Source organism: Podarcis pityusensis, assembly GCF_964106645.2.
Source record: "Podarcis pityusensis genome assembly, chromosome: 11".
Classification (NCBI taxonomy): domain Eukaryota; kingdom Metazoa; phylum Chordata; class Lepidosauria; order Squamata; family Lacertidae; genus Podarcis; species Podarcis pityusensis.
Genome location: NC_138036.1, coordinates 13,011,537 through 13,038,180, shown reverse-complemented (window position 1 = coordinate 13,038,180; position 26,644 = coordinate 13,011,537). Strand labels below are relative to the sequence as shown.

At 44.3% G+C, this 26,644-nt stretch overlaps 1 protein-coding gene across 2 annotated transcripts in view; it reads right to left on the bottom strand.

Moving 5' to 3' along the window:
• The window catches only part of RAB27B (RAB27B, member RAS oncogene family), a 112,625-nt gene that overhangs the window by 9,074 nt on the left and 76,907 nt on the right, over positions 1–26,644 (bottom strand). For both annotated transcript variants that reach the window (XM_080973681.1, XM_080973682.1), the window contains 2 exons: positions 4,036–4,207; positions 1,364–1,449 (listed from right to left, as the gene is read on the bottom strand). In XM_080973681.1, the coding sequence (XP_080829807.1) occupies positions 1,364–1,449; positions 4,036–4,188 (239 nt within the window). In that variant the 5' untranslated portion in view covers positions 4,189–4,207. The remainder of the gene's footprint in view (positions 1–1,363; positions 1,450–4,035; positions 4,208–26,644) is intronic.

Below are 26,644 nucleotides of genomic sequence, written 5' to 3'. Positions count from 1 at the left end.
AACATGGAAAGCCACATGTTAAACTGAGAGTTATTTTTTAAAAAACAAATTCTATACATAAACATGCATAAAGGTAAAGGTAAAGGGACCACTAACCATTAGGTCCAGTCATGGCCGACTCTGGGGTTGCGGCGCTCATCTCGCTTTATTGGCCAAGGGAGCCGGCGTACAGCTTCCGGGTCATGTGGCCAGCATGACTAAGCCGCTTCTGGCGAACCAGAGCAGTGCACGGAAACGCCGTTTACCTTCCTGCCGGAGCGGGACCTATTTATCTACTTGCACTTTGACGTGCTTTCGAACTGCTAGGTTGGCAGGAGCAGGGACCGAGCAACGGGAGCTCACCCCATCGCGGCGATTCAAACTGCCGACCTTCTGATTGGCAAGTCCTAGGCTCTGTGGTTTAACCCACAGCGCCACCCGCGTCCCACTAATCATGCATAGCTATTCATATAAACCCCCACATTGTATGCTTGCTGCATCCTTCTTTCCTCCCACCTCTTTAACGGTTACCCTTGCCTCCTGGCCTTTGTTGCTTACACTCCTCTGCAAGAGGCTACACAAAACAGTGGCAGTCTTATATAATTCACATTTTGATTTGTGACTGCGAACCTATTGGGCACATTCATGAAGATGCTTCCCAGATGGGCACAGCAGCTCTCAGCCCATGTAACCATGGCAAAAATGCCCCCATGTTACAATTTCTCCTTGATAAGAGGATACCTCAGATGTAAAGCAGCCCTTGCACTTTAGATGTTGCACACGCGAGGACAACTTGCCAGATCACTGCTGACTGAGGTGTGCTAGAAAAGCAATACAAGAGGATGCAACAGTGGCTGCAGCAAAACCCTTGCTGGAGTCACATGTGCCATGGCCTCAAGCACATTTCCTGGGCAAAGTTCTGACTGGAATCAATGGCACAATGTGCCTAACTTTAATATAGGAACAAGGCAGTGGCCGCTTAAAAAAGGAGGGGGGACTTGTAAGCGTGTGTGTAATTAAATATCGAGAAAGGAGCGCATAAGTCTGTCAGGGAGTGAGGATTCTGTGCCTGGAAAAGCTCAGTGTATCTCCCATTTGCAATTCAATTTCCTCAGCAAAAAGAAATGGAGTAGGGGCTGCTGTACGCTGAGTTGCGCGTCATGGTATGGTCAGGAGGGGGAAATGCGCCATGCTGACGCCAGTCCTCTTGGTGAAAGTAACACACCCACATGTGCTCCATCAGGTGAACAATTTGCTCTTTCTCCAGTCTCCCTAATAACACCTAACCTGCCTAATCTGAAATGGCCTAGCAGGATCGAATGGAGAACCTTTCATTTGCTCTTCCAGTGATTTCTGCTTCAGAGACGATGTTCTTATGCATTACCTTTCTTGCCCGGCTGTGTCCCAGAGCTGAAGATGGACCTTAAAGGCTTTCCCAGGAGAGCCATTTGACCCCCGGCTGTTGTATACCTGGAACACACCAAACAAAGCTTAGATGTTTATTGAGGCAGAGTGGTGACTTGATACGCCTTCCATTAAGGCTGAGAACAACATGGCTGAATGGCAGGATGGAGAATACAGATGGATAGGGGGGAGAAGTCATCAAACACTGGAGTGGTCATGTAGTGGTTGTTTTTGTCACCAAGAGATGCCTTGGTCATGCCCACAGAATGGAAGATGAGAAGATCCCGAAGGATGTGCTCTATAGGGAGCTGGCTTCAGGCACCAGGCCAGTTGGCACACCACCTCTACAAATGCGACAAGAAGGCTAGCAACATCAACATCAACGTCTTGGAGCACAGAGATGGAGGTAGAATGGTGTACTGTCCCATATCCTTTCAAAAAATCTACCAACCCCCAGGCCAGATCCAAAGAGTTGTGTTCTGAGCTCCATATCTGTAGCAGGGGCTCTGAGTGTCGCTGCCTTCTCAGAGTAAATCCATCACGTGCTGAACAAGCTGCTCCTGAATCCTGGGAGAAATTCAGGAGCATCTTCTGGCACAGGATAGGGACTAGCAGTCCAGGGGCATGAAGTTGGAAGCCCCAACACAGATGTGGAAGTGTAGCTGAACAGCTGTTTGGATACCAGAGAACATGAAGTGGTTGTTTAGAAAAAGGAATGTTATGTGCCACAGTAACTAGAAGTTATAAATGAGGCTGTGCGCACATTACCAGGTTAAAATGCAGCAAGGTCATCCTTTTTCACAACTCAGATGAAAGCTGCTTTGGGGGCAAATGTATCAAAACACAGTATTTCATAAGAAATGACGGATAGATGCAGCCTACAAATGGATTGTGGCTTAAGGAGCACACTGGATGCAGAGTAAATAAGAGTGTGTACACAGCCTCAGTTTCCCACAAAACTAACAGGATATAATGAGGCAAGAAAAGACTTAATGCACGGTGAGTCAGCAATATATTGCCTTGACCTTGAAAATGGTTACACTGATATATTACAAAAAAATAGTATGTATCTGTGCAAAATTGCACATATAAAAGAAAACATTCACAAAAAGGCCTCTTTTTTGTGGACGACAAAAAAAATAATCCTGTGGCAAAGGCTTTTTTCTTATTACAGCTTGTAAGCAAGAATGCTGGCTTTTGTTGATTAAACCAGCCTTTATCAACCATGGGCCCTACAGAGAAGCTGACAAGTTGTGTTCTGTAACATCTGTAGGGCACCAGGTTGGGAAAGGCAGGATTAGATATTTAGACTGCAGTCCTATAACCAGTTACCTGTAAAGAGGGATGGAAGATCTTTTAATTTTGGTCCTCTTGGTTTCTTAATTTGCCAATCCTATATTCAGTTCTCCACAATGCTGCAGCAATTTGTAAACTTTTTAAAAACTAAACCTCGCCAAAATTCTTCAGCATTTTACTGTAAGCTTATTACACATTCATGTATGCATTTTTTGACTAATGTACACACTAATACAGTGTACTTCTGTACTTCATTTTTATGCACACTTTTACCTAATAAATAATTTTTTGTAAGCATTGTTTGAATGGAGAACTGGATCACAAAACTGGGTAAGTACAAAATTTGAAGGACAGTTGTTTCAGTTCTTGTAATGTTTCGGAAAATGTAAATTTGATATGTGCATTGCACTGAATTCTGCCCCCATCCCTACCTGTGAGTATGTTGCATTGAACCCAATGGGCTTTACTTCTGAGTTGAATTGCACTGTTCATACACTGGGAAAATCTGTTTGGATAAGGCAGTGGAATGGTGGCAAGCACATGGACGCTTCCTAGAATAGCAATCTCATGTGTGGTTTGTGCTATAAAATCCCACACAGTCAAAAGAAGTTTCTCTTCGTTCTGACCCCAAAGTACCACCTCTGACAGCTCAACAAGCCAGCAGAAGAATGGCAGAAGGGTTTCTGGAGCTGCGTAGGGTTTCCATATGCCAAACAAAGTTCCTATACCGTTAAAAAGTTTTGTAACGCAAAGCTAGTTCACATTTTGCTCTTATGGCTGTTAGCAAGTCTGCACTGAGAACATCTGGTTACTTCAAAGATCAAAGCACAGTTGTAATTCGGAAGTCAAAAGGAGTCTGTTCTGGAAGTCCGTTCAACTTCTGAAATGTTTGGAAACCAAAGCGCGGCTTCTGATTGGCTGCAGGAAGCTCCTGCAGCCAATTGGATGCCATGGAAGCCCCGTTGGATGTTCGGCTTCCAAAAGAACATTCAAAAACCGGAACACTCACTTCCAGTTTTCGATCGTTCGGGAGCCGGAACGTTTGACTTGCAAGGAGTTTGGGAGCCGAGGTACGACTGTACACACAGTTCTGGCAGAACAGTAGTCAAAAGTATGTATAAAGTTAAAATGAAACAATACATGAATGCAGACTCTGAGTGGATGAAGGTTTGGACAAAGTTCCATGTCATTCAGATGAGTGCAACAAAGGCTGACAACAGTGCCTGAAGGAGAATAATTGTTGCAATGCTAAGGATAGCCAGGTTGCGTTGAAATATTGGGAATGTTTCATATCTTAATGGGACTTCCAGAAGAAGAAAACTTATCTTTTTAACCTTATATAGAAAAGAGACTCACCACCCGCTTTTCCCGGAAGTCAATTCCTACTGTGGTGATGAATTTGGGGTTGAACTTGTTGTCGGTGTATCTGTACAGGAACGTGGTCTTCCCTACCCCAGAATCCCCGAGGGCAAGGAGTTTGATCAGATAGTCATAGTCCCCATCAGTCATAGTGCTGACCTTGATGAACCTGCAGAACAGGGACAGAAAGAGAGGGGGAAAGATCGGAATGAAGACAACAAGAAAAACCAGAGACACAAAAACTGGAAGCATCCTGAGTTCTACAGCAAGTTTAACCCTCTTTCCCACTTAGCCGAAGCTTAGAAATTATCCAGCTACGCTTTCTACACTGTGCCTTCCTTTATTGAACCATAAGCCAGGGAGTATGTATTAGAACCAAACTTTTAAGACTCTCCCCTACCACGCCCATCAGCATTTTTTCAATTAGAGCTCTTAAGACAATAAGATTTTATTCACTGTTCCTCATGAGTTTCATTACACTGTTTTATTGCTGCAGCGGATTTCTTGCGGCTGTTGTCAGAGCTGTATTTCAGCTTGGGAGGGGGATGTTTTGGTTATTATACTGTGTTTAATCTGAAAGCTGCCTTGAGTATGCCTTTGGGCTGTAATTGTGCGACAGATACCAAAATGAATGAATGCATAAAAATAATGTTGGCACCAACATTAATCACAGTGTAGGCTAACTAGGGTACCTTTTAACCAGTACCTGAAGGTTTAATGCTGGTTTTGGAGCCTGGCTAAAGGGGAGCCCACATTATGCTTCCCTCAAATGTGGCCACAAGGAGAGAATTTCTTCCCAAATGGCCGTCCTCTTTGGTTCACCAATCACAGCTCAGATAGAAAATTGCAAAAGGAATCTGATCGATCTCATCGTTTGTTTTCTAACACACTTTTATCCGCACTCATGCTCTTGGAAAGGGAACAGAGCAGTCTATCAAACGCAGGAAGCCCAGGCAGTTTTAAGCAGTGGGGGAGAAGAGTCACACTGCCCAACCTCTGCTGATGGAAGGGAAAGACTGCCCAGTGAATTGCCCTTTTGAGATTAATACTCCTTTGTATCTGATCTCTTTCTTTGCAGATAACGCATCGAGTAGAAATCATCCAACAACTCCCTTGCTGGTTTTTGATGTCTGAAAGCGGTTTGCAAAAGGGAGAAGTCCAGTGTGCATACTTAGGCCCTGAATATAGGGGGTTCACTGCTACAAGATGTAGCAATGGCAAGTGGCTTACATGATTTTATTTTTAAGGATTAGACAATCAAGGTGAACAACACTTTCAGGGGTTATATATTTGTCCACGCTACCTAAATGGAACCTTCATGTTCAGTATATCTCCAAGAACATGGGTAGGCAAACTAAGGCCCGGGGGCTGGATCTGGGCCAATCGCCTTCTAAATCTGGCCCGCAGACGGTCCTGCAATCAGCATGTTTTTACATGAGTAGCATGTGCCCTTTTATTTAAAATGCATCTCTGGGTTATTTGTGGGGCATAGGAATTCGTTCATTCACCCCCCCTCCCCATATAGTCCTGCCCCCCCCCAAGGTCTGAGGGACAGTGGATCAGCCCCCTGCTGAAAAAGTTTGCTGACCCCTGTCCAAGAACATCAGGACCTATGGACAAGCAACAGAGAAGGGCTGTTGCCTTCATACCCTGTTTCAGGTGTGTGTGTTTGTAACAGACAAGTGCAGGCATAGGCTACAACTCCCATCATCTCTGACCACTGGTCCTGTTAGCTAGGGATCATGGGAGTTGTAGTCCGAAAACATCTGGAGGGCTGAGTTTGCCTATGCCTGGACAAGTGGTACCTGACCAACAAAACGTGGCAGACTCTTGTTCAGTGCTGCAGCCAGCCATGCCTTCTTTCAAGACATTCCATTCTACCATCTTCCATTTTCTATCCATACCTGTCAAACTCAGCATTTTGTAGCCATTGAACATGCTCAGTTCTCATTGGGCGATTATTAAGTTTTTGTCTCCTTAGCCCCACCCCCACCCCACCCCCACTTCTTGCATTTCCCCTGAGCAGATTCTACCCCTTTGTTTTTCAGTAGCCTTTATTTGGGCCACATAACTGTCATAATTCAGCACCAGAGTTATTTATTATTGTCTACCACAGAACCAGACTCTCGAATAGCTGAATACACTGACCGGGTTCACAAGCCACACTGGCTTTGTGCAAATATCTAATTATTCAACTCTTTTCCATGCCCCTCAAGCTGAAGTTGAAACATTCAGAACAGTCTTGTGTCCCGGAAAGGAATTTAAAGTGATCACAGAACAGATGATGGGGCTTCTGACATCACACAAGGCGCTTACGATTTTTAAATAACCAGAAGACTTGACAATCTCCCTCTTGACAAAGAAAGGCGAGTCCACTCAAACATTCTAGACAGATTGTGGGAAAGGTCACTGAGCAAATTCTGCCCACTGAAAGATTGGGTTTATTCCCATCTGAAAACCAATGTTCTGATTTCTGGTTCTGCAGAAACAAGTTATGCTAATCTCAGCTTGCACTTCAAATAAAGAGGTTGAGCTGCTGGAGGCTTCATCACATTACCTATTCAGACAGTAAATTCTGACATCCTTGCCTTGCATGAAGTACCCTCAGCCAGATATTTGCACCTACGGCTTTTGTGCCTAGTTAGTTTTAATCAACTGACTTCCTCTGCTAAGCCTGAAACTAATTACAAGCCTGTGAGGCCCCAGTGAAACCCTGCCTCTCCCCACCCAGGATCACCACATCCTTTGCTAGTGGAGTCCCTATGGTCCTTTCGGAATTGTAATCCAATTCAAGACATGTTCTGAACAACTTTATTACTTTTGTCCCTGACAGCTCATTCATCTTGCTGTTCCCTCTGCTTAAGAAAAAAAATGGATTGAATTTTGCACAGATTATGTAACACACATAGTCCGCCACCAACATATGGTGTGGAAAGGAATAGTCTTCTTCCCAAAACACTGCATATAAACAGACGGAGGTAATAAAATTGTAATGGCGCATGGGGGGAAAGCTACCAGAAGCAATCTTCTCAGGAGACAGAATTCTCTTCTCTTTTTCTGTTGGCTAGGTGTTTTCATTACAATGTAATAAACAGAACCATAAGCTTGTGGCACTGAAGTCATCTTAGGTCTTCATGCACAAACTTTGGGGGAGCAGGTTGTGTGTGTGTGTGTGTGAGAGAGAGAGAGAGAGAGAGAGAGAGAGAGAGAATGAATATCTGGAATTCATGATGCTCAGAGAAATGCTAGATGGGATTCTGATACAGGGAAAGAGCCCAAGATAAGGTAAGGTTTATCAAGTTTAGCTTCCCACAGAAAAAGCCCTGAAGCAATTCACAACCAAATAAAAAAGCCACAGTAATAAAATCACATAAATATTATTAAAAACAGATTTAACAGTACAGTAATATATCATTAGGTAAAGGTAAAGGGACCCCTGGCCGTTAGGTCCAGTCGCGGACGACTCTGAGGTTGTGGCGCTCATCTCGCTTTACTGACTGAGGGAGCCGGTGTACAGCTTCCAGGTCATGACTAAGCTGCTTCTGGCAAATCAAAGCAGCACACGGAAACGCCATTTACCTTCCCGCCAGAGTGGTACTTATTTATCTACTTGCACTTTGAAGTGCTTTCGAACTGCTAGGTGGGCAGGAACTGGGACAGAGCAACGGGAGCTCACCCCGTCACGGGGATTCAAACCACCGACCTTCTGATCGGCAAGTCCTAGGCTCTGTGGTTTAGACCACAGTGCCACCTCGACCCCATAATATATCATGCCTGCTCTCTTGTTGGCACTCTCCAAACGTCCCTTGGAAGGGGCATACAGAGAAGGAAGGGTCTCAGATGATATCCAAGGTCTGGACAAGTTCATAGGGGGAAATGTGGTGTTTTAGATATACAGTGGTAAAGAGAAGGTTGCTACAGAGAAGTCTGAACTCACACAAATGTTCAAGTAAAGGTAAAGGGACCCCTGACCATTAGGTCCAGCCGTGACCAACTCTGGGGTTGCGGCGCTCATCTCGCTTTATCGGCCGAGGGAGCAGGCATACAGCTTCCGGGTCATGTGGCCAGCATGACTAAGCCACTTCTGGCGAACCAGAGCAGTGCACGGAAACACAGTTTACCTTCCCGCCAGAGCAGTACCTATTTATCTACTTGCACTTTGACGTGCTTTCGAACTGCTAGGTGGGCAGGAGCAGGGACCGAGCAACGGGAGCTCACCCCATCGCGGGGATTCGAACCGCTGACCTTCTGATCTGCAAGTCCTAGGCTCTGTGGTTTAACCCACAGCGCCACCCGCGTCCCAATATATACAGTGGTACCTCGGGTTAATTACTTAATTCGTTCCGGAGGTCCGTTCTTAACCTGAAACTGTTCTTAACCTGAAGCACCACTTTAGCTAATGGGGCCTCCTGTTGCTGCCGGAGCACGATTTCTGTTCTCATCCTAAAGCAAAGTTCTTAACCCGAGGTACTATTTCTGGGTTAGCGGAGTCTGTAACCTGAAGCATATGTAACCTGAAGCGTATGTAACCCGAGGCACTACTGTAGTGGCATACTCTCCAAATGCCCCTGTCTTCCAGGGACAGTCGTGGAATTATGAAAGCCATCCCAGCATTCGATTTGATCCCAGTATGTCCCTGGATGCCCCACCAGTGCTGCCACTGCCAAGCTGGAGTTGGGGGAGGGGGCAAATGAGGAAAAATAAACAAAGCTGCCCCCTGCCCTCGCTGCCTTTCCTGCTCTGGATGCAGGTAGGTGGCAAAGCTTTGGATACGGCGGTTGCTCCACCACAGCACTGCTCTCAGTCTTAATGCTAAACAAGCAGTTTTAAGAAGGATCTAAACATGAGCACTGGGTCGTTTCATCCCCAAGGGGCTGAACCCCCATTAATACTAAAACCTACCATAACAGCTTTATTGTGCTAACAGCACTGTGCGGATTCAGCTATGAAGGTAGGTGATCAAAAGTTTTCAGCATGAGTTAGCATGAGTATTTGAGGAACAGCAGAAATAAGTCCATAGTAAACAGAAGTTTGGCATGAATGCAAGTTGAGCTAGTAACCTCCGAGACCCACTTGCGCCCAGCAAATGTCCTCTCCCAAAAGTCATTCCACGCTCCCTTCAACTCACCCCCACAGTTTACCTCGGTGCTCTATATTCCAAGCAATATCCTCCCCTCCAACCACAAACGCCCAAAATGGTTCACTGCACACAAATAGACACTACAAATAAAAACGCTTCTTAAAGACTATGTAACGTCAGAGTTCTAGCATTGGAGCTATGCTTTCTCAAATTTCTTAAACACCTGCAATATTTGCACCTGAAAAAGGAAGCCAACATATTTTAAAAGGTAGTAATACTTAAAAGCCCAGCAGTATGTGAATTATTTAATCTGCCAACAGTGAAATGTCTTTAGAAAACAGGTCATTCAACTATCACATCCTGTTCATTTTCCTGGTCAGCTGTGCAAGCAACAGTTTTTTCATACAGGGCAACTAGGCACCACATTTAGAAGCTGGTTAGGAAAGAATAAATGCTCTTTCGCAGGTGGGCAGCTCAGCAGAGCAGCGAGAAAGAAAGCCATGAAAAACTGTGTTGTCCTCTAATCTCCTGAAACATATTCTTAAGAAAGGTGGGAATTTCACAGAAGTTTGTTAAGTATTGATTGCATACCTACGGCCTTTTATTCCTTTTTATTAAAAAATACTGAGTGCAACACAGCCATTTCCCTTCTCTAAATGATGTTCCTGACAGCTTAGAATCTGCCGCTCTGCACGCCTATAGAACCTTTTAGCATACAACACTAAACCACTGTTTAGTGTTACATGCATGGATAGCAGTGAGCCTTCCCAGACCCTTGCTATTTGCAGCTGTGCTGCAGTAAAGGTTTGTAAGATCTGGCTTCTAGATTGAAGTGAACCCAAAGCTCCTCACTGTGTCCAAACCTGGAGGAACCATGGTTGTTTTAAAATGATTTTTTGTTCAAACAATGGCTTGTGGTCCTGGTTTGTTCACTAACCAGTGATACCCGTGTTATGGACGGGATCCGTTCCAGAGGCCCGTCCGTAACGTGAAAAGCCTGCAACTTGAAGCGCTGCGTCTCCGCAGGCGTGCGGCACGATTTGGCACTTCTGTGCACATGCAAAGCGCGATTTAGCGCTTTTGTGCATGCGGCGAAACCCAGAAGTAACCTATTCCGGTACTTCCGGGTTGCTGCGGGACGCAATACAAAAACACGCAACCGGAAGCAGACGTAACATGACTGTACTTTAAATCAGGCTTCCTCAACCTCGGCCCGCCAGATGTTTTGAGACTACAATTCCCATCGTCCCTGACCACAGGTCCTGCTAGCTAGGGATCATGGGAGTTGTAGGCCAAAAACATCTGGAGGGCCGAGGTTGAGGAAGCCTGGGTTCCCAGGGTCTGAATATAATGGGGAATTCCCTTTGCACTCCCTATGAAGGAATGGGTGTGTAGTTTGGGTATGTACTGCTTGAACGATTAGCCACTGTCACTTGAGGCCCATTTAGCCTTGGTGGCTAAAAGTGCCTGTGCTTGGGTTTGGCTGGTGCACGAACTACAGCCTTTGTATACAGAGGTGACCTGGCTATGGTCCCCACACCTTGGTAGCCTCCAAGCTAGACTACTGTAATGTGGGGCTGCCCTTGAAGAAGGTCCGCAAACTGCAACTACTGTAGTGCAAAATGCGGCAGCCAGAGTGCTTACATGTTGCAAAAAATGTTTGTGTCAGCAGAACTGTCTACAAAGGTGTGTCTGTCAGGAGAAACTCACACTAAAATGCTTATTAATTTTAATGCACAAATGTTTAAAAGCACAAACTGATGCGGGGAAAATGGGGAACCAAACGTAAGATTGTAAAAATGAGAAACTGAGAAAACCCAAAATTGTCTGATTCGCCCATTCCCAGTTGCAAATACGTTTTTTTCTATTTAGCTGTCGCCTGAGGGTTTTCTGCCCTCGCTTCCCTGCCAAGTTTCTAGTAAGATATTAATAATCCACCAGGGTCCAGATCTATTCCCATGTGTTTTAGCATTTTCAAAACCTGCATGGTAGCTACATGAATCACTCCTGTCATAGACTCCCATAAAGCAGTCAAGTCTTTTAATAATTACACAGCCCATTCTGTCAACTGTGAGCGACGGAATCGGGTAACCGTGGCTACAGACTATAAAATCATTGTTTAGGTAACGCACTACCCACCCAGTGCAGAAAAACTAGGCATTTGCCAATGGCAACAGGATTTGCTACTGAATCCCTGCTTAAGACATGGCTGTTAGTAGATCTCCATTCACACAACAGCAAGCAGAAGGGGGAAACATGCAAAGCCTAACGGCTCGAGAGTTGCTACTAAGGATCACACTGAAAGTAAATCAAAGCCATGGAAGCAGCTCCCAAGAGGGAGGGTTATATTGGAATTAAGATAGGCTGTGCAGAAACTCAAAACTACAATAAAATCAATCACGCTTGCTGTCACAACCTGAATAATTTAAATGTCTTTTTACAAGCATTTAAGTCACAAACAGACCCATTCTTCTCGGTGGCAGGTGAATAATCAGAAACACTGGTGTTAATTTCAAGGATGCCTCCTTTCTCCTCTCTGACTTTAGCAGCGGAACAGGCAGAAATTCAACAAACTCAGCTTCCTGGCCATACTGCATCTTCACAGTGGCAAAACCGTCATTTGGTGAAGCTAAGTAGGCCGCTGAATAGCTCAGTTGCTAGAGTGTGAGGCTCTTAATCTGAGGGTTGTGGGTTTGAGTCCCATGTTGGACGAAAGATTCCTGCATTGCAGGGGGTTGAACTAGAAGGCCCTCGAGAGCCAGTGTGGTGTAGTGGTTAAGAGAGGTGGACTCGTAATCTGGTGAACCGGGTTCGATTCCCCGCTCCTCCACATGCAGCTGCTGGGTGACCTTGGGCTAATCACACTTCTCTGAAGTCTCTCAGCCCCACTCACCCCACAGAGTGTTTGTTGTGGGGGAGGAAGGGAAAGGAGAATGTTAGCTGCTTTGAGACTCCTTCGGGTAGTGATAAAGTGGGATATCAAATCCAAACTCTTTTTCTTCTTCTTCTTCTTCCTCGTGGTCCCTTCCAACTGTATGATTTCATGATTCTGCCAGTAAACATCCGTCCCCAAGGTGACCAGATACAAAGAAGGAAATCAGGGCTTTTCATGCCTTTAACACGTGGATGAAGAACCTGTCATGATTCCACCAAGATCTTTTCCAGCTCTGCTGAGATCATTTTAACTGGAGAAAACAAGGAGTAAACCTGGGACCGTCCGTCCGCAAAACATGTGCTCTCCCACTGAACTGTGACTCCTAAGGACTGTAGCTTAGTGGCAGAGAATCTGCTTTGCATGCAGAAGGTCTCAGGTTCAATTTCCAGCATCTCTGGGTGGGAAAAACTCATTGTCCGAACCCTGGAAGAGCTACTGTTAGGCACTGCAGACAACAGGGAGCTAGATGGACCAATGGCAGCTCCATATCTTCCTATTCTAGCAATTATGAACATTCTCAAAGTGATATCCAAGTTTGCTCACATTTTTCTGACAACATTCTTCCATAACTGCTAGGTTACAGACAAGATATTCCAAAGGCACGGTTTCCAAAGCAATTAGTGATGACCTTCCCCTGTTGTGTTTCTTCCTTTAAACATCTATTTTACAAACCAAGGATGATACGGCACAATCAATATGCCAATATGGAGAAACACCATGCATGTGGGAGCTTGGATTGAAGAGGAACACACAATCTCATATCACCAAGCCTTACTTGCATTGGGACAATGGGCTCTGTCTTTCGGTTTTTCCAACTCAGTCACATGGGAGAACAACTAATAAACAAATATGGAAGACTGCATAGATTGACAGAATTTGAAACTCTGTTACTGAAAATTAACCAAAATAAATTAATAACTAATGTTCACGCAATTCTTTCTGAAATTAAACTTACTCATACACAGCCCACATATATCATTAAATGGGTGACAGACTTGATAAAATTAAATTCTAATATCCAACAAGAGAAATGGGTTTGGTTGTTTAATAACATTCCCAGATCTCTGATGAGCTCTACTCTCAAAAAGAATTTCTTCAAGACAATCTTTCTCATTGTTATTCCTCATAGACTAACCAGACTATATAAAATAAATATACTCTGATGGAGATGTAGATCATTAAGAGTAGATTATTAGCATATCTTTTGGCAGTGTAAAAAAAGTTATGGAACAGCTTATTTGAGATGGTATGAGAAAGCACAGTTTACAACTTGCCGCACACTCTCAAAACAGCTCATCTTTGCTGTCTGAGATTGGAGGAGAGTCCAACAGACCTAGAAGTAATTGCAACTCTTCTAGAGACAGCCAGAATTTGCATCGCTAAATGCTGGAAGACCAAAGCAACCCCCCAACTGAAAGATTGGGTAGGGAAAGGATGCACCTCTCTCTCTCCTGATTTCCTGTGTATCTCTGTGTGTTTAGTATTTAATTATGCTAGTGTAGTTTCTAACGAATGGGGTAGGGTGCTGGAGTGTGTGGTCAAATCTAATAAAGTGCTGTTTTCTTCCCATTTGCTTCCAACCTGTTATTGTTTGGACCCCCCTCCCACCACAAAAAAGTGCTAAGATGTCTGAGCTAGATGACAATACAAAAGTGTTAATTCGAGCTTAAAGGTGTGTGTGGGGGAAGCCAGGGAGAATCTTGGGGCACCAAAAAAACGAACAAATTTATTATGACATCAGGTTTTGTGGCATACAGTCCACTTTCAGGCATAGAATGCTATGCTCAGTTGGCAGATGTGCATATACGCGCCTGGGTGAAGTGAAGTAGGGAACGTAAACAGTGCAAAAGAAGAAAGAATATGAAATATAAAAATCTATGAAAGTCACAGGAACCCTGCTTAGGGATGACACTTTTAACTGAGTGATTCATGCTGTCTGCAGTCGCCCGGGCCTATTGCTTAGATTGCTAAAGGAACAAAAAAGCATGTTTTGGCTTTTGTGGACATCAGGACCGCAGAACAACCATGGCAGAGACCTGGAAAATGATGGAGCAGATAATAACAACAACAACAACAACAACAACAATAATTTATTATTTGTACCCCGCCCATCTGGCTGGGTTTCCCCAGCCACTCTGGGCGGCTTCCAACAAAGATGAAAAATACACTAAAATGTCACATATTAAAAACTTCCCTGAACAGGGCTGCCTTCAGATGTCTTCTGAATGTCAGGTAGTTGTTTATCGCTTTAACATAGCAAGATCAGTTCTAAGACTCAAAGCTGCAGCAACCTCCAACTAGGTTGAATATTACAAGTTTGGGAAAGGGGAGAAATGCCTCCCCTTTGCTTTTACCCTCCTGCATTGCATCTCCTTCGCGAAGTCTAGGAAAGAACAAATGCTTCATTTGAAACTAGTGATGTGCCCACAAATATGCAGTTAGAAAGATGAGCCAACTTCCTTTAGCATATGTCAAGATAGTGACACTTTCCTTGTCAAGGTGTTAAACCTGCAGCTGCTTCTGCAAGTTTTTAGAGCCTAATCGGTGGTGAGAGTGAAAAATACTAAGCGTCTCTCACGCAGAGAAAGGTGGAGAAAGGGAGTTTCCCCTTAGTGAGGCTGAAATCAGGAGTTAGGAGTTACCTTTCCTGCTTCTCTTTCTGGTCCTCCCCTTCACAGCCTTCTGCCAGCGCAGCACACTTGCACAGAGGAAAAGGGCACTCAACTCAAGTGCTGTATTTTGCATTAGCAAGAAATTATCACCGTCTGTGGATGGTATCTCAACAAAAAACCCCAAAGAAATAATCTTGTTATCTGGGAGGCAGGAAGTGAATGTTGACTTCCTGCATCAGTGCAAACACACAATGACGCATTGTCTGACACGCCATTTTCCCTTTGAGACCTTACTTGAATTATATGTATTTTCAACTCCCTCTTCAAGGTGTAAGGAGCAATTCCCTTGGCAGAAACTATGTATGGAATTGGAAGGATGGCTAGTGGGGGAGAAAGAGAGGCAACGCTTCCCACCATTGCAAGATGCCTGTCTCTTTGATCATTCGGGTTGCCATTTTCTGAACCTTTTCCAGCTCTACGCTATACTTGTTGAGGTGAGGCAACCAGAACTGTACACGGTATTTCAAAATGGTCTCACCACAGGTTTGTATAACGGCATTATGATGTTGGTCATTTTATTTTCAATCCCTTTCCCAACCATCCCAGACATAGAATTCACCTTTTTCACAGCTGCCGCACACTGGATTGGCATAGTAATCAAATTATCCTTTACAACCCCCAAGTTTGCTCAGTTACAGGAACCTGCCTTGTAGTCATTGCCAGTTAGGAATCCTTGCTCTTGCGTGCATCAGTTTACATTTGAGTTGCATTTATCTTTTTACTACACATTCATCCAGTTTGGAGAGATCATTTTGGAGCGTCTCAAAATCAACCTTTTTGATTTAAGCACCTAGAACAATTTGATATTGTCATTACCCCTGGCTTTCTCACAACGTAACTCCTAATTTTACACCGCTTATAAGCAAGTTAAAAAGCACATCCCAATACCGATATAGAAGGGACTCTGCCTTCTATATTCTCTACAATGAGAACTGCCCATTTATTCATACTCTCTGCTTCCTATTCCTTAAACAGTTCCAGATCCACAGGAGAACCTCTTCTTATTATTCCAGGACTGGTAAGCTTACTCAGGAACATTTGGCGAGACACTTCTAGTCTAAGAACATACTGTTGATTGGATCAGCTATAAGCTTGCTGACACTCTCAAAGAACTCTAATTGCTTAATGAGACAAGTCTTACCCTTGCAGAAGCTCTGCTGGCTCTGCTTCTGAAGGACTGGTTATTCCATGCGCTTGGCAATTCCATCTTTAATAATCTGAGTTCTTTAAGAACTGTCAGGTGATTCCAATCTGGACTCAGTCATTTGTCAGTATGTAATTGGTCCATAAGCCTAGAACTCCATCTCTTACCACCATTATCTGCCTCAGTTCCTCGGACTCCCTTCCCGAGAAAAATTGCTCAGTTACAGGAACCTGCCTTGCATCTTCCACTGTGAAGAAAATAATTCATTCGCCTTCTCTGAAATCTCCTTATTCTCCAGTAGCACACCTTTGACTCCCTTGTCGTCCAAGGCTCCTCAATTTTTTAAAGCATTCTTTACTGTCTTCTTGCATTTCTTTTGTGAAAGTTTATGCTCCTCTTTGTGCTCTTCATTTAGACAAGGACGCCTTCTTGCCTCTGGTGATATATCTCTTATTTTCTACAACAAAGCTGGAAATTTGTGACCTTCCAGATGGTGTTGGACTAAAGCTCCTCTCACCCTCAGCTTGTGCAGTTAGGATCCAACATCTGAGGAGCCACAGTTTCCCATCCCTATTCCATAGGCTACTGAATGATAAAGCCACATTCTCAGAATGGGTTCTGCATAGCATTTTGTAAAGAAGGAATCTCATATTTTTAATGGTTTTAATGTTGAGCTGCATGAGTTTAGGCTTTCAAGAAAACTCTGGAACTAAGTGAAGAAACTGCTGCGATGCAAACTTAAAACAGAGGAAGAAAATACTCATTTTTTCATAGAAGACTTCCCCTACTGCTGCTAAAACTTTTATCTCCCCTCACCCTTAACTTCCTGGAGCAACATTCCTGCCTCCTTACTGCTTTATGATCTTGTTCACCCCCATTCTCAAGTCATAGCTTTCTCCCTCTCACTTGACTTATATAGATTTAAGCGTTAAATGCATTCATTTCAGGGCTGTTGTTCCTCATTTCCATGACTACCAGTGACAAGAGACTTGGGATCCCCCAAACCCATCTTTTATTCCCTCCCCAGTCATTAAACCAATAAGCTACAGCTAACTCAGCCTACCTTATTAATAAGCAGGACTCAGGTAACAGGCAAAGTGGAAATGCAGGTTCTGTGGAAGCAGAAGGAACTGCTATTTTGTGACTCAGCAGGACCTCACCTCTGGCACAATCGGCTCCACCTTAAAATGCTGAACCTTTCTGACGGGTCTGCTAGTCCACAAAACCAGTGAGCAATTCACCTTAAGGCAAAAAATAACCCTACTTACAAACAAAACCACCCTGATTCCCACCACCCAACCCAAACTAAATCCAGATGTGTCTTCGGAATGGCTCAACAAGTGTGTAGATTGGAGGTCAAACCATCTCTGGAACATTACTCAAAAACAGGCATAGGATTCGGACACATGTTGACCCACAGCTTGGCTGTGGAAGGCAACACAGGTTTAGAAGTGGCAAGTGGGAAATGGCTATGATTCACTTCTTAATCTTTGACCATTGTGTAGGGCTCTCATACGTTCAAAGCCAGAATTGATGTCCGAAATGTGGCGCTTTGTCCTGGATCTTAGGCAAGTCAACCACGTTTTTTGGATGTTATTGTGTTGCATGTCCCAAGGAGTCAGCTGGCACCTAGGGAACATGCATGATTATGTCCTCTTTTTCTCTCTCTGTCTGTCCACCTTATCCTTTTTCATCACCATCTACAGAATGAACATGGGACAAGGGGAGATAACAGGCTGCATTGGGGGGAACCTGCAATTTCTCACCGGAGTGAGACCCTGTTTCTCCATGGGAGAACAGCATAACTTTCCCCCTCCTGGATCCTTTCTGCCATCACCAACCAACCAGCGCACCTATCCCCACCCTCATCTCAGACCTATTTGTTTGCTTGGCACTAATGCCACAGGTTAAGAAAAAGAAAAGAAGATTGCAGTGCTTTAAGAGCTTGGAAGTAAAGAGTTAAGGTCCACTGTGGGAAGACAGACATAAAATGAGGAACCGGCACAGCTACTGACTAGAAGCACAATGCAGGAGCTAACTACATGCTCACACATTAATATTTTATTTTTTTTGCCCAGAAGTAAAGCAACTTCAGAAACTTAGACCAGAGAAGTGATGGGAACACTTAACCCTTTCTCCATCTGTTTCCCTGCTCCCATATGGTTGGTGGTTCAAAGCATGTGTTTGCAAGAGTAAGACCAAAGGGCAAGAGGAAGTGAATCTGAGGTTTGCCCACCGACACAGCTACAATCCATCTTTATGGTCACCTTTCAAATTAACATTCCTGCCATTTGTTTGCCAATATCCTACAACGTGGCTGTTACGTGTAATGTGTGCCTTGGCGTGTCTGCCTCGAGAGTTTCTGTATCTTGTGAGGGAGGGTGCATACCTGGGCTTTAAATAGGCGCCAACTGCGCCCTGAAGCAGATTTTACAGGAGGCACAAACTACCCTAGTGTGTCACAGGAGGCAGCTACAGTCGCCATCCATCATGAGAACTGCTCCTTATCGTTGTGCAAACTTTCTCAAGGTCAAGGCCGAGATGGGCTTGCAAACACAGCTGTGTGCAAAACCTCTTGTACAGCACCAGAGGTTTTTTCTTTTCTTTAAGGGGAAGAATGACTCAGTCAAAGTTTAAAGGGCTTTTAAGGCCCAAACTAAGCATGCGGGGCAACTGCGTATGTGTGCGTGCTATATTACATATACAGTGGTACCTCGGGTTACAGACGCTTCAGGTTACAGACGCTTCAGGTTACAGACTCTGCTAACCCAGAAACAGTACCTCGGGTTAAGAACTCTGCTTCAGGATGAGAACAGAAATCGTGCTCCGGCGGCAGCGGGAGGCCCCATTAGCTAAAGTGGTGCTTCAGGTTAAGAACAGTTTCAGGTTAAGAACGGACCTCCGGAACGAATTAAGTACTTAACCCGAGGTACCCTTGTATTTGCCTCATTCACATATAAAGTAAGGATGGGTGCTCCTCTTTATAATAAAATGTTGAGGATGCAGAGGAAGGGAGAAAAATTCATAGCCCTCCCCTGCCTCACCCTGTTGTACTTCCTAACATTAAAGAAATTTCTCCTGCCCCGACTCCGATACTGGAAATGAACCAGGCAGGAAGAAAACTACTTACAGTTTATGGAGTTCAACGAGATTTGGCAAGGAGGGGCACGTTTCTCCCCACTCCCCCATTTGTTCAGTAAAGTGTAAAGAGTAGACCCCCCCTCCCCAGTTTAATGTGCTTTTCACCTCAAGTTTGACCCTTACTTTCATTTTTTGGAGGGCCAAACAAGACATAGAGTTAATTGTGCAAGTGCAATCAACACATTATGCAAATAACAGCTGAAAGGAAGCACGGATGGGATAAAGAGAAGTTTAATTCCTTATCTCCCTTTTGCGGTCCAGAAAAAAAACCCTCATTTCTACAGCTGCAGCACGCACTGCCATCCTGCTTGAAGGTTACACATTAACTTCTGACATGAATTGTGGCTTGTGTGTGTGCGTGTAGACGTTTTGCTGTGTGGCATCAGAACCTACTTGCATTTGCAAGAAACACTTATCTGGTTTCCGAAACCTGAACCAGCGGCGTCTGGTGCTCGTTGGGGCTGCTAGGGCAGAAGGCAAGGAGGCCAACACTAGGTGGCAGCAGAGTCAATGCCAGGCAGAGATGCCTCCTGCAAGCTTTGTCTCCCTCCTTCCCCTTCCCGCAAGTCAGTTCTACATGGCCAATACTGAGACTGAAGGAAGCAGACAGGCAATGCTACCACCACCTGGACTGATTGTAAGGGGGCTGGCTAATGGCAGATCAAGGCTGGTATGGCACTGCCTCATTCACTCTAGTGGACCAACCTCCATTGTTTCAAATGAACCTCCCACTTATGCCCACAGAACCATACCTGAAGGACCACCTCCACCTCCATCGTTCACTGAGGTCCAGCTCCGTGGGGCTCCTGGCGGTTCCCTCACTGCGAGAAGTGAGGATACAGGGAACCAGGCAGAGGGCCTTCTCGGTAGTGGTGCCCGCCCTGTGGAACGCCCTCCCATCAGATGTCAAGGAAATAAACATCTATCTGGCTTTTAGAAGACATCTGAAGGCAGCCCTGTTTCGGGAAGTTTTTAATATTTGATGTTTTATTGTTTTTAATATTGTGTTGGGAGCCACCCACAGTGGCTGGGGAAACCCAGACAGATGGGCGGAGTATAGATAAATTATTATTATTATATAGCTTCAGAGAAGTGATTTTTCCCTCCCCCACTCCTCCCAGTCATGAGGCTGCTCAGGTTTCCCCACCACACACGCACACACACAGCTGCTATTTGCAAAGCAAAAATGTACACATTAACCACATTCATTCACACTATATAATTCAGTAACCAAACCAAACAGGTCAACATTCACACAATTAATGTCACCTCTGGTCTGCAGAGTTGGGATCCAGCAGCTCAGACCCTGCCCCAGGACGCCCCATTTCAGGGCCTTCTGGGGGTTGGCACCAATGAGTATGCTGCTTGTGGCACTTCCACTTGCTGATATATTCAGCGAGTGGAAACAGGGAACTCCACAGTCGTGAAGGCCTGCAGAACAGAAGGATACTTCCACCCAATCCACACAGATACATATGCACAGAGCTTGGCACAAAAGGGGTTTGGTTTGTAGTAGCCCAAAGTACTTTCTTAAACCTTACAGTCAATACGAGTCTTTAGGCAGGATTTTTCGCCAAGCCTAAATGAACAGAGTTTTACACTATGGGTAAAGTTCTGAATAAAGAATGAAATAACTTCTATAGCCAGACATCCTGGGCTGCTGTTGCTTCACACTGCACTGTAACTTTCAGGTGAGAGATAACTTCGTGCTCTGATCATTTATAGAAAGGCTGGGAACCTGTAGCCTTCCAGATGTTGTTGTACTCTGAACTTCAAGCCATCCACATTTTCAATTGTCTCATGCTTGAAAGTCATGAATCTGAGAGGATGGTGTGTTGTTTTTTGTCCTTCTGCTTTCCCTTTGAAAATCCAGTTTGCTGTTGAACCGGAACAAATATCAACTGGGTTTTCTGTGGATTGTTGAAATTCAGCAGTAAACAGCAGGTTTTCTTGGGGAACGTGGCAAGACAAAATAAAAATAAAATTTTCTCAGACTCGAAATCACAGGGCAAATGAAACTGTGGATGGGCCCTGCATCAGCCCCAGCAAGCATGGTCAATCATCAGGGAGTATGACAGTTTTGTAGTTCAGTAACATTGGAGTTTTGACCAAACTGCGGGAGGCAGTGGAAGACAGAAGTGCCTGGCATGCTCTGGTCCATGGGGTCACGAAGAGTCGGACACGACTAAATGACTAAACAACAACAACAACATTGGAGTGTCCCAGGTTCCAAACCTGCTTTGCATTCTTGGGCTTCCAAACACAACACTCTTTCATTTCTATTCCGTTTTTTGTCTTTCCAGCTCCTTACATAAAGGTAATTTAATATCTTTAGCAAGTCGTTCAGTAGGAAGTCTCTGATCCAGTTCACACCCTCCCAAGCAACACGCAAGTGTAGCTACAGGCTACATTTTCCTTTCACTTCGGTGCTTCACTTTGTTATCTCAGAGGTTTCTAGCCCCTGATATACATCCGCTTACTGCAGCTGTTCCCCTACGTGGGAGAAAAAAGAAGTGTGTTCTCAGGCACACCATGAGCAGATGCTAAATCCACCTCTTATCTCTTTGTTACTCCAGTTTTTTGAAAGGCGGAATGGGAGAGGTTTGACCTTGCTCCCTCAGATAAGTCTGTCAATAATGGCAGCCCACTTGTTTTGTCTTTGATAACTTCGTGGGAGCTAATCGAGAACTGAACCCATCCAGAACTCTGTCGTGGTTCCACTTCTTGGTTGCTATTACAACAGGACTTGGTCAATAGTTGAAGGACGTCAGAAAACGGTTTTTATGTAAGTGACTAGTTAAGAGCATGTCAGGGAGAAGAGGCATTCAAGAATACTTATTCCCTCCCATCTGCATTCTGCCAGGGGATGGGGAGAAAGATTCACCTCTCCACACTCCTGCATTTGCAAATCATAATCTTATTGCTTCTCTGCTGCAGATCCTGAAGCAAACTTTTGAGGGTAGAGGAGGGTTACCAGCTACCCCTCCCATGAGGTCTCTGTTGCTGGTGGCCGGCCAGTATCCATAGAAGAGAACAGGTTTTCTGCTGCAGCAATGCTCTCTCTAAGTGCAACACTTTATTCCCCGCCCCCCAATAATGAATGGCAATCATGCACTTATGTAAATGTAAGAATGTAAAGGACTACACTCAAGCCCCCACCACTGGCATGGGGGAGAAAACTGTTTTGTGAACCGCAGCCATTAAGAATCAAGCCTGTTTGGTTCCATCTCATATTCTGTTTCTTGGTCACACATGTGTGACATTATGTTGGGATTTTATCTCTCTCTCTCTCTTTCTCTCTCTCTATATATATCTATCTATCTATCTCCTGGATCGTGCTTTCAATTCGTAATAGACACCAGTCTTTAATAAAAATAAAGAGGGTGCCGGGTTATGCAATTTAATGCACCATGTTCCATAAAACATTTATTTTAAATTTAAGTATGTATCTTCTGAACAAATATGCCTTAAGTACTTCTAGTTTCTTTGCTTCGGTAGTCATGCATGTCAGCATCAGAAACGTCAAAATATAATTTCCACTGGTGCTCTGCCTCTACTACATTAATAGGAAGATTTCATTGATTTGTCAAAATACTGCCTGGTCTGGAGAACACATGCTCCACGCAGCTACTGCTAATGTTATGTACTGTGCAACCTTATAAAAGTCAGCTCCACAATTTGTTTTCCAGGTCAAGTTGAAATTTGGAACTCATTTATGCAAAATACAGCAGGTTAAAAATTGTAATGGTTAATAGTTAACTATTGTTATGGTGATATACTATATCCTTTGTTCCTTTGTTTTTTCTATTTTGTCTATTTCTTCATGGTGTTTTTTTTTAAACCACTTTTGTGTGTGTTGCTAAATAAATAAATAAATAAATAAATAAGTTGCTTCCTCTGCCAATCTTCTCATAAGTTTTCAGCGGCAAAAAATCATGGGCACGGCTGATTTCTAGAGAAGGAAACTCCAAACATGGTATTTGCTCCACTTTAATCACTGTTGTGAGCTTCAAGGTATGGCAAGGTATGTGAAATCAACGTTTCAAAACCCTATTCTGAAGTGGCCAGAAGATGCGTCCTTAGACTACAGCACAGTTATGGGATGGAGACATGCTGGTGTGGTTGGAGGGGCCGGCTGAAGATCTCACTGTTCCAGGTGCCCATAAAAAATCCCTAGCTCAGGTGGCTTTTAAAAAGGAATGGACAACTTCACAGTGATTACGGTAGGTCTATCTGGAACAGAGGTGATGAGCCTCAGCCCCCGGGGTCCAAATGCAGCCCTGCAGGTCCTTTCACCTGGGAATCTCTACTTTGGCAACCACCCCAGGCCACATACCCTGCCCAGCCACAACCTCGCTTCCCAGGACACACCCATCAATAGGCCTTGCTTCACATTTTCCTTGACTGTTTCTGCCTGGCTGGACAGTGTCTCTGAACTCTGATAATGACTCTTGCTTGTCTGGTTAGAGGATTAAGGTGTAGGGGTGGGTGGGTAGGTGTGTAGATCAGGCTTCCTCAAACTCGGCTCTCCACATGTTTTGAGACTACAGTTCCCATCATCCCTGACCACTGGTCCTGCTAGCTAGGGATCATGGGAGTTGTAGGCCAAAAACATCTGGAGGGCCGAGGTTGAGGAAGCCTGGTGTGGATAGTACCCTAATATACAGAGGTAAAATTTACATTCATTGCTCTGTCATTTGCCTCAGGTCCTGCCCACCACCAACGTGTGGCTTCTGGAAGCTTGACCAGAAAGGAATGTGCTGCTCAGGCTGATATAGGTCCAACCCATGCCCTGGATTCAAAACCACCAAGTCTAGAAGTCATTTATCTCTGACTATCGGATAAACCAGGGGCAGTTGCGGCCTTCGTGTCTGGTTTGTGAGCTACGCAGAGTCATTTGGTTGGCATCTATGGCAAACAGGATGCCGAACTACAGTAGATGAGCCCTTGATTCGATCCAGCAAGACTCTTTCATGTCAGAGATGGAGGACCACGATGCCCTCCAGATGGTCTTAGACTCCAACTTCCTACAGCTCCAATGGTTGGGGAGGATGGGAGTTGTAGTCTAACAACATCTGAAAGAACACAGTTTGCCCATCCATGGTTTATGCTCTTCAATCTACAGTTGGCCCTGAAAGTTATGGTTGGGGACAGGTTAATTTGAAGCATGTTTTCCTTCCTAGGTTGTCCTCTTCTGTCACCTGACATAGGGCACATGTGGCCATGATTCACCTTTATGGGTCCAGATTGGGGCTCCAAATGGGAGAGGCAAAAGCATGACCTCAGTGTAGGGGCAGGGGATAAATTCAGTTCAGTACATGTTTAAAAGTGAATCTATCCAATTCACACTGAGAACTGAAATGCAGCCATCCTTCAAAATTTGCACTTGTCCAAATCTTGTGATACAGTTCTCTTAACAAACAGAATTTACAAAATGCGCATAATTAGGTAAAAGAGTAGATATTGGGAAAAAGACATTAAAAATGCATTTTATTCATCAAAACCGCATACAAAATGTGTTTCTCAGGAGAAACGTGTGCTAAAATGCTGTGGAATTTTCAATATTTTGGGGGGGGGGGGAGGGATGAAAATTGCTGCAGAAATATGGAGAACTGAATTTAAGATTGGAAAAAATATGAAACAGAGAGAACCAAAAGTGGACAGATTCTTTCATCCCTGGGTGGAAAAAGGGAAATGCACTATCCTCATCCTTTATTCTATTATTCTTCCATCTCTCTATCTCTCTCTTTTTCTCCTGCAGAGCCGAGCAAATGGAAGACAGAGCCCCACCAGGGGTCAGTGCAATGACAGCAAGGGAGGGTAGGCAGAGAAAAGAAATAATCTCCCCCTTTCTAAGCCATTCTTGGATTTTGAGCATCTAGAATTGATCTGTCCAGGTGAAAAAAAATGGACAGGTGACATTTCTAAGACCCAATCTTAATAGAGTTTAACATTTGTATAGCACTTTCCAATGTTCAATGATTTTCACGTGCTTTATCTAGTTCTAATCCGTATAAGAACTCTGCGAAATCAGTCAGTAATGTTATCCTCCCCACATGCCCATATTACAGATGGGGAGGCCGAGACTGGCTTGCCCAAGGCCACCAAATGAGTTCATGGCCAGGGCAAGATTCAAAAGGTGGATTTCTTGGTTAATAGGTCACAGTGCTACACACCTATGGAGGGGGGGAGCCCTACTGAGCTCAAGGGAACATGCGCTGGTAAGGCCCCTGCTGCACTATGGCAGAATCTTGCCACGAATTGGTGGGTCAATTAAAAGGGTTTGTTCCTAATGCAATATGCGGAGCTGAACAAGACTGAATAATGCAGGAAGCACACACCCTGCTGGCCTGCTTTTCCCGTGAAAAACCACATGTTTACAGCAGCCCGACCGATTCCTTTGAGCTGACAAAAGTGGGGACTACTTCCCTTGTCATGCTGTCCTCCACATATATCAGTCCAACCTAGGCTTCCCACTACACACACGTGCATCAGCCAACATATGCATGCATCAGTGTCCAAAAATGTTTTCCCACACAGAACATCTTTGCAGGTGAAAATAGTCCACAGCCTTACCTTCTGTTGCACTGGTATAAAAATCCACTACACTGAGCCAAATGGTGAAACAAAGATACAGCGTTATCACTGCGAGAGAGCAGAATTGTGTCAGCCTGCTCATTGCCTAAGTGCACCCACATGCTACCCCCACAGAATGCTGCTTGCAATCCTTGCCTATGCAGAAGTTTGTGGCCAAATTCCCATGAACTTTTAAGGGAAGCAGCTTGGAACCCAAAATATTTTTCCCACATTTCTCTGGCAGTATAAAACGGCCCCTCTGATTTGACGTATGTTTATCCATAACTCCCACCAAATCCAAATACAGGATATAGATGGCCCTCTTTTCCTAGTTCATTTATGCACGTAGCTTTCTCCTTTTCCCATACTCAATTACTCGTTTTAGCCAAACTTGCCTGACTCATCCAACACACTGAACTTGAACAAGCTGTTTGGAAGTCCTATTGTTTTCAGTTACACTTCTAAAGGTCAAGGTGTCAATGTCAGTTTGTAAGGCTATGTGCCTAGGCGTATTTTCTTAGCGTAATCTCCGCTGGAATTCATTGAGTCAACTTTAAAAGATGTTCAGGTATTGCAGCAATTCAGGTAATAACAGTGCAATCCTATACACATTTACTCAGGAGTAAGTCACAATGAGTTCAGAGGGGCTTGTTTGTACATTCAGGGTGCAATCCTGTACATTGCTACAGGATTGCACCCAAAATATGCTGCATATAGTTCATACAGTGTAATATTATGTAAATTTACTCAGAAGTAAACCCCATTGTGTCCCATGGGGCTTGCTCTCTGGAAAGTCTACATACTATGGCAGCCCAAATCACCTTCTATCGTCACATTTTCCTTTCTTAGAGCAGGATAAAACTTTTCTTTTAATGTAACCACAACACTTCCTGTACACATCATCAGAGATCACTATCTTTAAAACGAACAGTCACATTACAAAAATACTACAACCAGGCAGTTGCCTTTTTGCACAAAGCAGGTTTCAAAAAGCTGAGTAATATAATAGTGAGTGGGTAAGTTTCTTTTGGAAACTTCCACTTTGAAGATTTTACGCT